The sequence below is a fragment of the Caloenas nicobarica genome, chromosome 5, assembly GCF_036013445.1.
Source record: "Caloenas nicobarica isolate bCalNic1 chromosome 5, bCalNic1.hap1, whole genome shotgun sequence".
Classification (NCBI taxonomy): domain Eukaryota; kingdom Metazoa; phylum Chordata; class Aves; order Columbiformes; family Columbidae; genus Caloenas; species Caloenas nicobarica.
Window position 1 is genome coordinate 17,397,082 of NC_088249.1, and position 16,326 is coordinate 17,413,407.

The 16,326-nt window shown below is 38.3% G+C and overlaps 1 protein-coding gene across 2 annotated transcripts in view; it reads left to right on the top strand.

The window, feature by feature from the left end:
* Nucleotides 1–16,326, top strand: part of TTC7B (tetratricopeptide repeat domain 7B) — a 143,676-nt gene that overhangs the window by 8,821 nt on the left and 118,529 nt on the right. For both annotated transcript variants that reach the window (XM_065635327.1, XM_065635328.1), the window contains exons 2-3: nt 10,736–10,890; nt 12,067–12,235. In XM_065635327.1, the coding sequence (XP_065491399.1) occupies nt 10,736–10,890; nt 12,067–12,235 (324 nt within the window). The remainder of the gene's footprint in view (nt 1–10,735; nt 10,891–12,066; nt 12,236–16,326) is intronic.

The following is a 16,326-nucleotide window of genomic DNA, read 5'->3' on the forward strand; positions in this document are numbered from 1 at the left end:
CCCAAGACAAAAATCTCTGAAAGTGACAAGTGTAGGCTACTGCTTCTCAAGATTTACTTGCAGTTTCCCAGGTGGAGCTAGTGGGGGAAGAGGATGAAAAGAGGCTGTTTTTTCTGAGTGACTGGCATTATGAAATGGTTGAGAACTGCAAGATCTCTTCTGGGGAACAGAGGCTCATCTGTGTGCCTCATCTGAGCTTTGGGCCGTCCCATAGATATTTTACAATGTCTCTCTTCTGACCTGACAATTAACCAGTGATTAATACAGAGAGATGTCCAAGGAGTGAAGGTACAAACCAAAATCTCTAGATAGTGAGGTTTAGGAGTAAGGAAGCATTCCTGATGTATAAGAAGTCGCACAGAGTCAGGATGTCTTCAATATCTTATTTCTTCTTTTTTTTGTTCAGCATTTTCTTTCCCTCCTTGGATTTTATTGTCATCATCTGTCAAGTTTGCACTGTGCTGCAGTGTAGCTGTTGGGCAGAGCACGGCCAAGAGCCACTGTCCCCATGATGTGGTTTGGTTTTGCCTACATCTGCATAGTCTCTAGTCTGTTGTTGTTGTTGTTAGTAGTGACAGGAAAACTGGTTTGTCCTTTGAGAAACAAATCATGGCAAGAAGCAAGATTAAAAAGAACTCCTAGCTATCACAGCATGTGCTTTTCCTGTTCTCCAAGCCACTCTTTGATCTTCTTTGTAACCTAAACAAAACATAAATGGAAAGAAACTAAATTTTGATCACTTTCCCTCAGTGCAGTTTCTAGAACTGTTCCCAGCTAAACATCCAAAGTTGATGGTGATCCTGTTTCCCACGCTTAATGATTCCCGGTCTTGGGTATGACCTGCATTCTTATTTCTTGGTTTTATATTGCATTTGACTGAATGGACCAAGTTTAATCCAAGCACAAATTTATCAATAATCTAAATGATACACTGTGGCTGTCCTGGTTTGATTATTACAGTTCTGATGGTCTTAACATTTCACAAAATTTGGGAACTCGAATATATATAAAAAAACACCTATAAAAATAATATAGTTTGAAAAAATTGCTACAGTTTTCTGTTCTTCTTAATATGTGCCCCCATAAAATAAATTTCTGTAGTAGTGGTACTTTGGTAGTAAATTTGCCTATGCATAAGTAGTCTGAGGAGCCTATAATATTTTTCTTCAAAGCGAGTTTTAACTGTCAGGTGGGAAAATTGCCTAGATACTGCAGAGGTGCACAGTAAAAGGGTGCCATGCCCTCTGTGTACTTAAGAGGCAGAGGGGTGAATGACCGTGTATAATTAAAGGCGTTAATAAGTACAATTAAGTTTCTTTGAGAAGCTGACTCAGTATTTTCTGCTTCTGGTTTTACATGTATATCATCTACATCAGTCGGCAGCCTTTCTGCCAGCAGTGCCTGTTCTGCAAGTGTTCTCTTGCTACTCCTTTACTGTTCCCAGAGACCTGACTGGACAAGATCCTGGGTGACCTGCTCTGGTTGATCTTGCCTAGAGCAGGGATGTTGGACTGGATGATCTCCAGAGGTCCCTCCCAACCTCATCCGTTCTGTGATCCTGTGAATTCTCGCTGCCTACCAGTCAGTGATGGAATCATAAGGGACATCCGTATATCCATCTGTTGTTTTTCTTTGATGTAAACCTTGTATAAATCTAAGATAAGTTTTAGCATTAATTTAAATTTAAGTAACTTTAGTCAGAGAACTGGAATGAGTACTGTGGAGGCTTCTGCTGATATTCCTCTTCAGGTACAGCCAATGCTCTTAATGACTGTTACATGCATCATGAACAAAGCGAATGTCTTTGTTTTAAATATATGGTCAACTTGTTCCGAGTTAGAAAACATGTGCTTCATGCTGTTTCTGCCAGCTGAGTATGAAACCAGCTCTGGATCCAGGATTTCCAGATCTTCCTGTGGAAGAAAGCTCCATTTCAAAATGGTCCTCTTCATAAATGTTCTGTGAGATGTTGTAAGATTTTTCTCCTCTTCAGCTGTTTTTAATAGAAACTTTGCTCTGGAATTTTTGGCCAGGTACCATATGGAGTAACTGACCCCTTTGGGATCCTTCTTGCTGCATCCCACTCCTGGATAAAAATTCCTTTGTTTTTTAGATTTTAGGCGTAATGATAATCCAACATGTTTTAGGAAGTCTGAGGGAAAAATCCTCTCAAGATAATGCAACATACAGCCCTCCAGGTACTCTGACTTTTCAGCATTACCTATAGAGAGAACAAGATTTTTAGGGACTGAGCAGGAGGAATTCCAAGCTAGTTTCACACTGGGAAAATTTCAAGCACCAGAACAGAGATTACAAGGCAACTCTCGACTTCCTGGAATCTTGCACGTTAACTTATGGTCTCATCGAGATACCGGAAACCTCATATTTGTCCTCTTTACCCCTTGACCCTTTCCTCCCCTGCTTTTTAATTATTTTTTTAAATTATTATTTTTAGTCCTGGGTTAAGGCTTTTTTTTTAAAAAAATATTATTTTATTTCTCTTTCTGGAATCTAGTACAGGGCAGGTGAAGCAGCAGCATCTTCTGTTCTTACAACTTCATGCTTCATCTGATTGATCTCACCTCATGCAGTATCTTCATTTGGAACTAATGATAACTCTGATCTTTTGACTTCAATGGGTTTGGACAATTGTGCTTTTTAAGAGTCTGAAATAGTGAAGATTTTGGTGAAGAGTGGATGAAGGGATACAACATGCTTCTAGATAGGTGATCTGCTTACTTACCAGGAAACATTAAAGTTTGTTTTGCCAGTCACCTCAGATTCTGTAGCTAGTTTGCTCTCTATTTCCTATTCCTAAACACTTACTATTCAAATTCAGATCCTCAGGGCTTGAGTCTGAGATTGAGCCTCCTTCCTTAAATCTTTGTGGTAGGAGACTTTATCCGAAGTCTGCATATTTTTCCTTACAGCTGTGTAATTCAGAAGAGTGAAACAAAATACTAAAAATCCTTCTTTTCATCTATGCCATTTGGTGTATAAGGAAGAAAACACTGGTTTTCCCCTTACTCTTTCTTGCTTTAGATGTTGAGCTGTTGAAGCTCCGTAACATGTGTGGGATCATGGACATCCTTGCCAGTGTGCCACAGCACAGGTGGCCTCGGTATTTCCTTGCAGAGAAACCTCTTGTGTATGGAGCCCTGATACCTGGAGCAGGGTTGTTGATAGTCGATAGCAACTATGTTATCTGTGAGAGGCATGTTTCCATTGTACCTTTCAAGTGTTTCCTTGTGATGTTGAGAACACAACTGGAACATATAATTTTCAGGCCCTTTTAGAAAATATTATATTTTCTGCATTAATATTAGGAACACTTGCGAAACCACCTAGATAGTAGTTGTGGCATAGATAAAATAACCTTCAGTGTTTTGCTTTGATTTTTATCTAAGGCTGTTGAACCACCACAGGAAAAGTAATAATTTAACAAAGTAGCTGTTTTGTACCCCACAGAACAAGACGTAGGAGGTTCATTAGTTCTGTTGAGAGCACTTGGTCTTAGCTATGGATGTATCTTGGTGTACTCTGGAATTGAATGATATTTTCAAGTCAGCTCTTGGAGGGGGATTCTGCAGCAAGAGACAGAGCTCCTTATCTGTGTTCAGTCAGTGTTGTTGGTTGGTTGGTTGGTTTTTGAGCTACGTTCGGCGTTGCCTTTCTTTCCTTTCTCTCTCCTTCTCTGTAAACTTACTTTTAGAAAGGAATTTAGAGCTAGATATTCCTCCTGCCTAGCCTGCTAACAATCCCTGGGTTCTTCAACAAATGTATGGAGGTTGTCGTATCATTTTTTTTAATGAATGCTTATTTTGTATTTTAGCATGTGATCCAGTGGATGATTGAAGATGGACCATGGTTTTAAGCTAATAGTAATAAGCATTCTTCATTGTTCTTGACCCAGGATAAATGAAGATTAATCCTCTGTTTTAATTCTCTGTTTTCCTGTGAGAAGCTGCTTCAGATCCCAATAGTGTGATAACAATTTTGCTTCAAAAAGCAGATATTAAAAATCAAGTAGCAAAGCAGCTGTCATGATATTTTTAGACACTGTTTTACAAAGACATGACATAATGTGTGGGTTTTCTCATACCATGTATTTATTCCAGCCATTATTCTCATTTTGAAGGTGGTTGGGGTTGATCCATATTGCAAAGAGGGACAGCCATCTCTGTGCAAGGTTCTTCTTAAGACATTCTGTATAAGTGTGTCTAAGCTTTCTCTAAGCTGAAAGAAAACAACTTGCATGTGTAGAAGCATCTGAGCTTTTGCTCTCAGTGCCAGCAGGAATGAACATTTCACCTAAAGCATCCTTCAATTTGTCTTGCAGTTCCAAGGTGCTTAGGCTTGTCTTTGTTTATAGGCAGGGGACATCCTATTTGGCAGGTGGATTATTTCAGTGATGCTGTGATGTTGCAGAAACAGGTGGGAAATGTAGGCTGTCCTTCCCTGGTTAGGAAATGGTTCTGCAATGCAATTATGATGGAAGTCATCAAATATCCCCTAACTCTCCTAAGCAAGTGTTGTTGATGAACTCTTCAGCGGAGGTATGGATGAATAAGAGGGAGTCTTTCCTTTGCTCAAGAATTTTTATATTGATCCATAACTATCTCAGTTTTCTAAAAGTGAGAAACTGGTCTTCGTGATATTGAAACTGTTTACGAACAGGGTTTTCTTTTCCTTTTTTCTCCTGAAACATTATTTAGACTGAAAGAACACTGAACTTCAAGGTATCTAAAAACTTTACGCTGTTTAGTTCTGTCTTTATAAAGTGTCTTATAGAAGATTATGGTGTAGGTCACTCATACTGCACTGGAAGAAAAAGAAAAGCAATTTCTTCTCAAACATTACTTACATTATTTCAGGATGTCTTGAGGGATAGCTAAAACTGATTAAAAACTCTGCTAGAGCTACGGTTTTATAAATGGTTTCTTTCAGAAATGCCCACCTAATTGGAATTTTGTTCTAAGCACCATTGAGGCTTCATCTTACTGGCACAGGATGGTTGACATGCCTCGAGCCAATGCTTTGTTAATAAAGTACTCTCTCAGTCATAATTTGATTTAAAAATTTGTTGCCAATGTCTGGCTCCAACTGACTGACTTAGCAGATGAATGACTCGGTAAATAAGAAAACCCAGCTTTGCAGTAACTTTTATGGTTTGCGTTCTGTGACTTGTTGCCTTCCAGTGTTAGTCCCCAGCAGCTGAGCGAGTGCAGCACTTCAAAGCCAGTCTGACCAGAACCGTTTCTCCAACAATGCTGTGTATCATGAGATGGTACGTGGAAAGGGTGAGTTGTGCTGTGTATGGGCGACCTTGAAGAACAGCTTTTATTTTGATGCTTAATCAGTTCTATGTGTAAGTTGCAGCTGTTTTTTCATCTCCCACCTTTTCTCTGAAGGAAAGTATGTGTAACATATGTTGCTGCACTGTGACTGTCCCTAGCTAGTGTATGGATCATTAGTTTCTCCAGCTTCCATCAATGATGGAAATAAAATATCTGGGTGCTACAGACTACTTTGATACTCATCTTAAGGTCTGGATACCTTCAGTGTATGTGCCATCATGAACTGAAGGCTTTGCTATTGCTTGTGTCTTGTCCTTAGAGACAATATCATTTTTTCAAGTCATTGTCAGAGAAGAAACTTTTCTTAGGGTGAGGGTGGGGAGGGTGAGAGGGGTCAGAGAGAGAAAGACTAAATTAAATTTTCCAGAGGTGGCTTCTTGTTTCTCTCCTTTTACTTTCCCCAGTGTGAGAAATTCTGCTGTGTACAAGAGAGAAATAATCTTACAAACTTTCTGCAGAGTGCTAGATCTGTGTCTGTGCTTGTATGGTTCTGCTGTGGCCCCACAAATGGGAGAGAATTGGAGCTTTTAGGGCTGGTCTTCATCTTTCTGTGGTGCAGCTGTTGAGCAACTGGAGTATGGAGGGGAGTCTGGCTACATCTGCTCTTTCATGTGCCAGTGCTGTTCTTTGGTTACAGGCAAAATGATTATTTTCTCCCTTTAGTAACGGGTGGTTTCAGCACTTTGTTTAAAGAATCCTCATGCCCCAGGGAATGCATTTTCACACCTAACAGTGCAACAGTTTCTTTTTCCTACTGTCTAACCTGTTCTTCAAGATATCTGCTAATCTACTATAACCACCCAAAGGAGTTGTTTCACATGCTTCCATTACAATTTTGCAGTTTATGTGAGCAAAGTGTCTCTGGCAGCTGGTGCACAGTCTAGCAGTGTTTTTACCTGTCTCTCCATAAAGATAGATCTACTGTATTTAGCTTTAATTAAAGAAATGCTTGTTACAGGAGTGTGGGCCAGAAGAATTTTTGAGACCTACTTGAAGGAATGCGTATGAGAGGAAAGGCATGTGTGACACTTTCTTCTTTGGCACGTTTGAAGTTCTGGTATTTGAAGTGTTGAAGAATGTCAACGATAGACCTCACTCATTGCAAACAGCCTTGATGATATTTCAGCTCCTGAACCAAAGCACTGATGTTTTTTTAATGTCATTTGAATTCCATGCTATGTTTGACATTTGTGTTTCCTCAACCTTCTTTGGAAATCAAGTTTGCTTAGTGAAGCATTAAGTTGAATAGAAGGAAAGAGGATGTTGCTTGATAAATGAAATACTTTGGTTTTGATGAGTACAGATCAGGGAGGAAGTATCTGCTTGCATATTGCTTAAAACTTAGAGTAAACAGTTTGACATATTTCTACTCATTTTCGAGTCACCACTTAGCTGTAAAAATACAATTAGCAAAATTAATCTTCATTTTTTTTTCTCCCAAGTAGGACATTACTATGCTTGCCGACCTCAAGTATAATTTTCAAGGCCTACTCTTTTTTTAATCACCTCTTAAAAGAGGCTCATAAACAAAAATTGTGTACTCAGAACACTCTCTGGAGTCTTCTGAATATTATTAGTAAAATGTCTGTGCTGAAAGGACCCCTCAGTGCCCTATTTTTTGCAAGGCAAATAATTGCATCCTATGAACATGTTCTGAAGCACAGTTTTGTAAGTTTGAAGCGGGTCTATGATCTCCGAGACCCTTTCACACAGCAGATGTTAAACTCTTTACACCAAAGACCAAGCTGCCTTGCATTGGTGTACAAAACCTTTTCTGTGCATGCAGTTTGCACTCTTTGATTTCCAGAGAGATGGAACAGTTGCAGAAGGTGCAATCCTACAGGGTGATATACTAAAACTATCTTTGAGCAGGGTAATGTTGGTCATGATACCTGACTTTACTATTTCTTTATAATAATACTGTGGCTATACTAATGAAATGTGGAATTTGGAATAAGGCTGTAACAAGGGGGATTTGGTCTGAAATACCACATTTAGAATGAGTCAATTTAATGTCTTGTTTAGTTTGCAGCTTGAAACTGAAGATGTGCAAGCCATTCATTTTAATCAATTATGCTAAGATTTCTGTTTGAAGGAAAAAAAGAACATGCTGAAAATAAACTGTAATGAATAAATTTTTTTTAAATTTTTAAATATACTTAGCATCTAATTTTAGCATATTCCTTCTCTTGGAAAATTTGCTTTATTGCAGTGACAATTGTGTCTACCATTTGTGCTTTTTAGTGAGTGTATCTGTGCTTGCAGAAAATCTGTTGATATTGGTGGAAAATTACTTCCTTTGATTGAAAAGTCTTGTGAAGTGAAGCATTATACCCTGACAGAACCGACTGTGTTGGGCAAAGGAGGCAGGTCTCTGACAGTCAGAGGGCTGCAAGAGCTGGCCAATGTCATTGCAAGGACACTGCCATATTTTTAAAAGGTCATGGTGATCAAGGGTGTTTCCTGGTGAATGGAAAAAGGCAAATATGGCAATTTACAAGAAGGTCAAGAAGGAGGATGCAGGGACTGCATGTTGATCAGCCTGACCTCAGGCCCTGGGAGTATTAGGAAGCACATTCTGGAAACTGGCTGGAAGGGTGAGGAGGTGACTGGGATCATTTGACGTGGGTTTATCAAGGACTAACCAAGCAGATAGCTTTTGATGAGAAGTGACTGACTGTATGGATGAAGTGGAGATGGGGATATTGTTGGCTTCAGCTTTGTCTAGACTTCGGACACAGTTCCTCATAGTGTATCATGTTGCTCCATTGAGAAAACAGGTGGCCTAGGAGGTGGGTGGAAAACTGGCTGCACTCAGTTTGGATCACAGATTAAAAAAAGAAAACCTGATCTGTGACATATTAGAAATGGGGCCTCAGGAGTTGATACTGCAGTCCATACTGTTTAGTATTTTTCTTGCTAACGTAGATGTTGAGAATGCACCCTCAGTCGTTTTGTGGGTGATAGAAAAGGCCTCTGGGCATTTCTGCCTTTTTCTCTCTTCTCCCTGGGACCAAGGTGCTGCTTCCTGAGACTGGCGGCTCCATGCAGATGGAGTTAGTGAGGAATTGCATTGAGTATCACTTAGTTTATATTGTATTCACATTTTTAATATATTAGTAGTAGTAGTATATTAGTATTGTTTTGTTATTTTATTAAACTGGTTTGTTAAACTGCAACAATAAAATTTGAGCCTTCGTATTTGTCAAAACTTACATTTACCTTCTCTTATTTGTTTTGTAACTGTCCATTGGGTGTTTGAGAGGAAAACATTTCAGTCAAACTGTATAAACTGATCAACTTCTTTGTTAAGGGATGTGCAAATTCTATGATTTACCGTTGCATGTCAAAAGGTACCATTTGCCATATGAGTGTTGAATAGGTAAATAAAAGCATGTTTTGGCTGGCAATTAGTGGGTAATAAAATTTTATTGTTGTACTGTAGCTGTATTATTAAGTTGTAGTAATATTTTTTTTTTAATTGGGAATTGTATGCCTTTAATATTTATTTGAAAGATGCCAGGTAGCTTTTTTTTTTTTTCTCCCCAAATGTCTCTAAAGTAATGGTGTCCCAGGGAGATACTTTGTTTTCTCCTTCCTTATCTTTCAAGGAACCAACATTTTTGGCTAGCATTTATCAAAGCTGTATCCAGAGTGCGTTGTGCTTGGGAGGATAAATTGAGCAGAAAGTGCACAGCTGAGGCAAAATGGAACACATGTGAAGAGGCATAAAGGTGCTCTTCAAAGAAGAAAGTGCACATAGAATGTGACACTTAAGATTATTTGGTGTTGTCTGATCTAGAGATCAGATGACTATAGCTGAAACATCAGGAGAAACTTGGGTGGGCGAAGGAATGGAATTGCTACGGCAAATTTGGGATTAATAAATTTGACAACAATGGTCTGAAAGCCAGAAAACTAAGCAGGCTGGTATCCAGGCTGCATCTGTGGCGTGGTTTGTCTTCATCTGGGTGCTGAGATCTTCCCCTTCTGCAGTAGTGTGTAAGCAGGAAAATATGAGTGAATGGTGGTTGAGAACAAATAAATGTCTAGATTACCATGGATATTTTTCCCAGAACACCATATAAAAAACATAAGTGGAAAAATAAGGACTCCCTTGATACTTTTGTTGTTTGTCTGGTCTCTTAAACTCTGTGGTTTAAAAACCTGCAGTTAGCTGGAAGTTTTAAAGAAAAAAAATTCTAGATTTTTGTGTCTTTCTGTGTGATAGGTCATATTACAGGACAGCAGTGCTCCTTACATCTTACTGCATAATGGCATTGTCCAGGGGTTGTATACTAGTCCAACTGTCATGAGACTGAAATTTGCTGTAGTTGAAAGACGAGATAAGGCTGATGTGTTCATACTTCCTGAGGAAAAGCTTTTCCTCTACAGTAACGCTGAGTTCTGCGCATCTTGGTCTTTCTGTCCCTTCCCATAGCCTCTAAGGACAGTGCTAACATTTATAGCATGGTAAGCACTTTCCTGATTGTTTGCTTTTTGCCTTTTCCCTTTAAAAAAATATTTTATCTATTGGTAGTTCAAATTCGGGTTATTCAGACATCGTTTGCAAGGTGTGATCTGGTCTTCTCAAGTCCCAGATAGTGAGCTGATGACTTTTACAGCTCTCTTCTTGCTAGAGGAACTACTCAACATGTTTCAGTAAAACGAGTTCAGTGGTCCTGCATAAGGGCAAGGTAGAGGATTTCTTTGAGTTTCAGCAAACATGCTAGCTGCGGCTTTGCTGGGCAGCCTGGTATCACATCCTACCTTCATGTCTGAGAAGTGGTGGTTTGCCTCCTCAGACAGGGGAGAATGATGAGAAATGAATTTTCATCCTGAAGACTTGGGATGGCTAGAGCCTTAACAAGAGCCGAGTGATATCTGCATTCTTACAGCTGAGATATAGATGGTGATCGAATACATCCTGAGGGACTTGTAACTTAAAACTAATTGCATAAATTAATCCAATGTCTCTCAGTATTCATATTTGACCATACAACAGGCATTTTGTGAAAAGCACACCACTCGTTTGGTAAGGTTATTATCAGAAGTGTATCATGTCATGTTCAGAAAGCTACATAAAGCTTTTGAATCAAGTGTTGCTTTTTAAGGGGGAAGGAGAGAATACTGACTTCAGGTTAATGTTCTAATTAATCATAGCTTAGAACACGGGAGACTTGATTCTACAATGAATCAGGCAGGTAAAAGATAAATTGGCAAGTAAAACAAAGCACCATGTGATGTGTTAAATCTGAAAACTTGATTCAGTGTTAGTTTTGGTTAGTTTGTATTTAAAATTCAGGCACAGGCTGCCTCCACTGAAATGTTAGTGAAATAAAATGTCTAATATTTCACGTGTTTGCTTTTATTTACAGATGACATGGCAGAACTTCTTCTTGGGGAGTCCAAACTAGAGCAATTTTTGAAGGAAAATGCTCTTAAACAGAGCAGTAGTCCACGGGGCCCCCAGCCGAAGCTGACTGAGGTCAGGAAACACCTTACAGCAGCACTTGATAGGGGCAACCTAAAGGTATGTAAGTATGTATGTAAGTCAGTCTGAGCAAGAATTAGAAAAGCTGAAATTGCCAGGAGGCCTCTGCTGATCTTGGAGAAAAAATGTAGAAAATGCTTGTCTGGTGTCTTATTGTCATCGCTATTCCCAGAACATCATCAACATTATGCTGTTTCTTGGCTTGTTGTTTCTTTGTGGATTTTTCTTCAGAAAATTTTCTCAAATCTTCTTTCATTAGAAGACTAAGAAGACTGTTATTGACTTCTGGGGTGCTTAAGTGAAGTACTTACAACCTGTTTCATGGAAGTTTTTCTTGGAGTATGTAACTATATTTTTCTTTGTAGTGCGTAAATAGAAATGTTAGGAAAAAATGCAAAATAGTTCACAAATTTCTGTGATAGTCTCGTAAGTATTCAGGAAAGGTTCCTTAAGTTATGTTTATGGGGACAGAATGTGAGGTTAATACATGAGAGCGATTTTCTGTCATGTTTTGAGGTTCTTAACTGTTCTGGCCCTTTTTTGCTTAACTATTAATTGTAGCTATTACATCAGCTTATCTTTTCTATCCTCAATATCCATCTTTTCTGAGATCAAAAGGATCTTGTTTCATGGTTGTCCGCAATGTTTTGTTTCCTGTGACTTGTGGGAGTATTAATTTCTCTTCCTTTCTTCATTTTTCCATGAATCCTTTTTTCAAGACATTTCTTTTGCCCTAATACTTTGAAACTGTGCAAATTAAATATATAGACTGTGGAATATATATCATTAAGTTTTGATGCTATGTTATTTTCAACTGTGCTTGTGGTGTTAGAAAAAAAAAATCGTTGGAGGGGGTTGTAATGATCAGCTGCCTTTAAATATTTTTGTCACCTGGAAAAGCTGGATCCTGACTGAGAGGTATTTCTGGTACATGCGTAAATAAATATGTCGATATACAAAATGACTGGTAATGCTTTTCAGTAGCTTGGTGCGGTGAGATTTTTCTGGATTCACCACCTACTGCAAGCTTCCCAAATATTACATGAAGACACAATTTTGTTGGTTTATTGCTCTCTTACAAGAAATATCCTGAGGGTTTCTACAGTGCATATATACAGAAAACAGACCAAATAATTGTCAGAAAGAATTAGGTGTGTTTTCTCAGGGGAAAAAAAAAAAAAACCAACAACCCTTTCTTATTTCTCTCTCTTCTAGCCAGAATTCTTACAAGAAGCTAACCTAATTATGGCCAAGTTAAACTATGTGGAAGGTGATTACAAAGAAGCTCTGAACACATATGCCAGAGTTGGAGTTGATGACTTGCAGCTATCTGCAGTGCCACCATATAGGCTACGGATGATTGCTGAAGCCTATTCTACTAAAGGTAAGGTTGCTGTTTCCAGTATAATAATGTGGAAATAGTTTTTAAAACATTAATTTACATCTTGTCGGAAGCTAAAGAGATTTTTGGAGTGCATATCATCAGCAAAATGGTGGAGTACCATATTTGTAGATGAATAAGAGGATTGCTTGGCTTCTTTAAATTATTCAGAGTTTGCGCTAGGTTGACAAGATTTTACCTCAGTTGGTATGCTAACTGTACTGTCACCCAATAAATTTTTTTATATGTATTTAAAAGTCCTTTGATATGTAAATGTCACAATGACTGTGGTTAAGTACTAAAAGTATTAGCGGTGTTGCTGAAAGTTAAGCGTTACAAAGGTAATGCAGTTTTGCAGTTGCTGTGGACAGAATTGGAGAAACTTGATTAATCATGATACCTTTTGCTGAATGGTATAATGCTCTACTTAAGCAGAATTGATAAACTTAATTGCTACTTAAAAAATAGTAATAACATGGTAAAATAACTTCAAGGAGTGCATTTCTTGTGCAGTTTTATTTTTGAATTTTTCTTACCTGAATATATTTTTTAAAAATATTTGAAAGTCAAGTTAATTGTTAAATTTTTTTTTTTACCAGTCTAGTATAGTGAAAATTGTAATGTTGGCCTTGTGTCTTAAGGTGGCAGTGCCACTTCAGTTTAGAAAACTCATTAATAGGCTGTAAGCTGGGGCAGAGTGTTGAGGAAAGTGGCAGTTTGTGTGCTGTAGGTTTATTAGAATTTACTGTGTTTAAATGTTTGCTTTGGTCTGCTGTATTTAAGCCTGGGTTAGGTCTGCATATATACTTTCTGTTTTTGCAAGAGGAGTGTCAAAGTCAGTAAACATAATTTATGGGAGACTTCAAAGACATTCACGGACAACTGGTCAAGGATTGTTTCTAACATTAGTCTTGGAAGAGAGTGACTGTTTTCTCCAACACAGTCCTCTAGTAAATATTAGACAAGTGTGAATCAATTATCTATAGAGATGTCAAGGAAATAAGAGAACTAACTGGTAGCAGAGACAGAAGGATGCTTCCTGAATCTGGGTAATATTTTGGTCAAAGTGGGAAGGGAGGACATGGGGAGTTCTTATATGTGATGTAAATCTAGCCGGTTCTTTCATACGCCATCTGTGTGTGTGGGCTTTTTGGCAATGTCTGGTATGGATAGACTTCCGCTCAGCTTTATGATTTTTGATTGTGGTTTTTGATTTGTTTTTTAATTCTATGTGGATGTTGGTTGAATTTGTCATATTCTTTCCATGAAAATGCAATCTTGGACTTGATCAACTTTAAGTACCTAAATTTGCTTGTATCTCCAAGGAATCCCACTAATTTAATTGAATCTTTTCCCAGAGCTCAACTCTTCTGGCTCTATGTTTCAACTGTTATATATCCTCATGAAGTCAAATAAAACAAAGACATCAATTTTTGCAGAAAGCATTAGTGTTATTAATTTTACTTAATGTAAAAATAATTTATTAAAAAAGAGTAAAATACTATTGTAGGTTTAGCTTATTTGGAGAGGAAAAAAAAAACCAAACAAAAAAACCAAACCAACCAAACAAAAAACCACCCAAAAAACCAAAACAAATAAAACCAAACCGAAACAAAAATGAGAGAGACAAGAAAACCAGCATGTCTTTTGCCTAGATATGGTGGATGTTTTTTGCTTCTGATTTCAAGTTTTAAACATTGAAATCTGTCATATCAAGCCTGATATAATCTTGATTAAACTTCATTAGTTTGATCACTTCTACTTGGTGGCTGGCTACCAGCTTATCTGAGCAAACTGAGAAAAAACTGTTGGGTTTTTTTTTGTTCTGTTGATGTTCAGAATTATGTTTTTTTGCTACTATGTTTCCAGTTTGAATGGAAGATTAATAACATGTAATATCCTTTCTTCCCATGGTAGCAGGTTGCAAGAATATCGTCTTCTGTGTATTCTAGAATGAGGTAGAAGTTGCAGAGCAGTCTTGAATTTAGTGTTGAAAGTCTAGGTAAGTTTAGAGTAATTGACAGCTAAATATTAATAGCATATGTCTGTACTCAATATTGTACAGTTAGTTTTCCTCCGTTTCCCCATCCCCATGGAATTTCTTCTTTCTCCTTACAAGAGTGGACTATAAAGCCTTTAAGTCTGAATTCAGAGTCTCTTCAGGGTGATTGAGGCTTGTAGGTATTACCGAACTAAATACAAGTTATGCTTGCAGGGATTTTGTGCTTCAGTAGGATTTGTATTTCTTCTTGCAAGTTCAAGGATAACCTGATTATATAAAGATAAAACTCTTCTGAGTTTTTAGATTTTATTTCTTTGGCAGTCAGGACCGTAGTACCGTGTTATCAAGCAAAGAGGGTCTCAGCTGCCCACATGTGACCATCGGCCCGGCTGCACCTGCACAAAGGCAGTTCAAGATACCTGGTTTAGTTTTCCCATTTCAATCCACTTTGGGGCAAATCCAGTTCCACTGGATTTGTAGTCTTGTATCCTATTGTGCAGTGGTCTGAAACTCATGTAATGAGCTCTGACAAAGGCATAGGGTAGGTAACTAGTGGTAATTTTTAATAATCTTAAATTTCTTTTCCTTATTTAATGTAGGACCACCTCCAAGTGCTTACCTTCTCACTCTCAGGCTTTGTTCTGTAACCGCAGAGGTGACAGATTGAGTGGGATGCTTGATTTGACATGTTGTTTCTTCTACAGTTGTTGCAGGGTACTTAAATGAGCATGTTGTGCGGTAACCTTAGACAGTTAATGGCTTACAACAAGCCCTCGGGAATGACCTGCTTTCCACGTGTCCCATCTTACTCTTGCTTGTGGAACATACAAAGTATGTCTTTCTGTTCTGCACACTGAAGGAGGATTCAGCATGTGTGTACGGATGCAATGAGGTGCTAAAATAGGTCCAAGGTCAGGTTCAAGCTAAGTTTTGCTGGGGTTTTATCTACTGATGTTGGAAAGAAGGGGAAGAGGAACAGCTGTAGTGACAATTGTGGGGAGAGGCAATGGAATCTGAACATGACAGGGGAAGTCAGATCCTTAAGTTCTTGCTCAGCTGTGGAGGGTGTGTATATTTATGTATGTGTATGTGTGTCTATATATGTGTGTGTTGTGCACATATAAACATGCATATGTATGTATTTATATTGGTAGAAAGTGAGATGTGACAAACATCAAAAGAGGAAAATTCTTACTGCCTCTTCAGACTGTCCAGAGTGACTTTCTGAATGCATTATCCATTGAGTTGGCTGTTTGCAAATCTCACTACAAAATGTTCATTAAATTACAATAGTCTTCATTACAGTAGTCCAGAACATGCGATTTAGTGTCTTTGCACCCCTGTGGTCTTCAACTTGGAATATTTCTGTCATTAAACCAAAGAACTAAAGCCATCTGCTGCCTGCAGTGCACTCATAAAGGGGATCCTCAAATTTTTAATTACATAAATGAATTAATGCATATATATCTTTAGAAGAATGCTTTAAGTCTCTGTGCTGCTTATAGCTTTAACGGAGGACAGCATATTTAGAAGAATGTCATTGAGAGGCATAATATGGAATGATAATAAGTCAATCAAAGAATTCAAAGGCTCTGAAATCCAGTGAGGAAGATTGTTATTGTTTTCTTGGAAATATCTAGTTGGTGAACTGCTGTTTCACATCTTTCCAAGAAGGCTTTTCAATAGCTATGCCAAAATGCAACATGGTAAAATGTCAACAAAATTCTGAGAAAAAACCCTATGAAATTACCTTTGAAATCTTCTTCGTTTCCTCTCCACGTGGCTCTTTGCTGGCCTGTCCTGTGCAGGGAGTCCCAGGGCCTCAGTGCCCCAGCAGGGCTGGAAAGTGGTTCCTGTCTGTCACTCCTCCTAGGGAAAACATTCAAAATTATTAGTGTGGGGATAAAGGAACTGCTCTGTTTCATCAGACTGAAAACCTCATGGGCAGTTGTTCAAAATGGTGAGTAAAAAAAATTCAAGGAGCCAGACAAGCTGCTGTTTATGGTGGCTTCCTCCCCGGCTTCTGGCAACAACAGCTGCGGCTAGTAGCGATGTTTTATGCTTTATCTTGACTAGAAGGTGACGCAAAAGT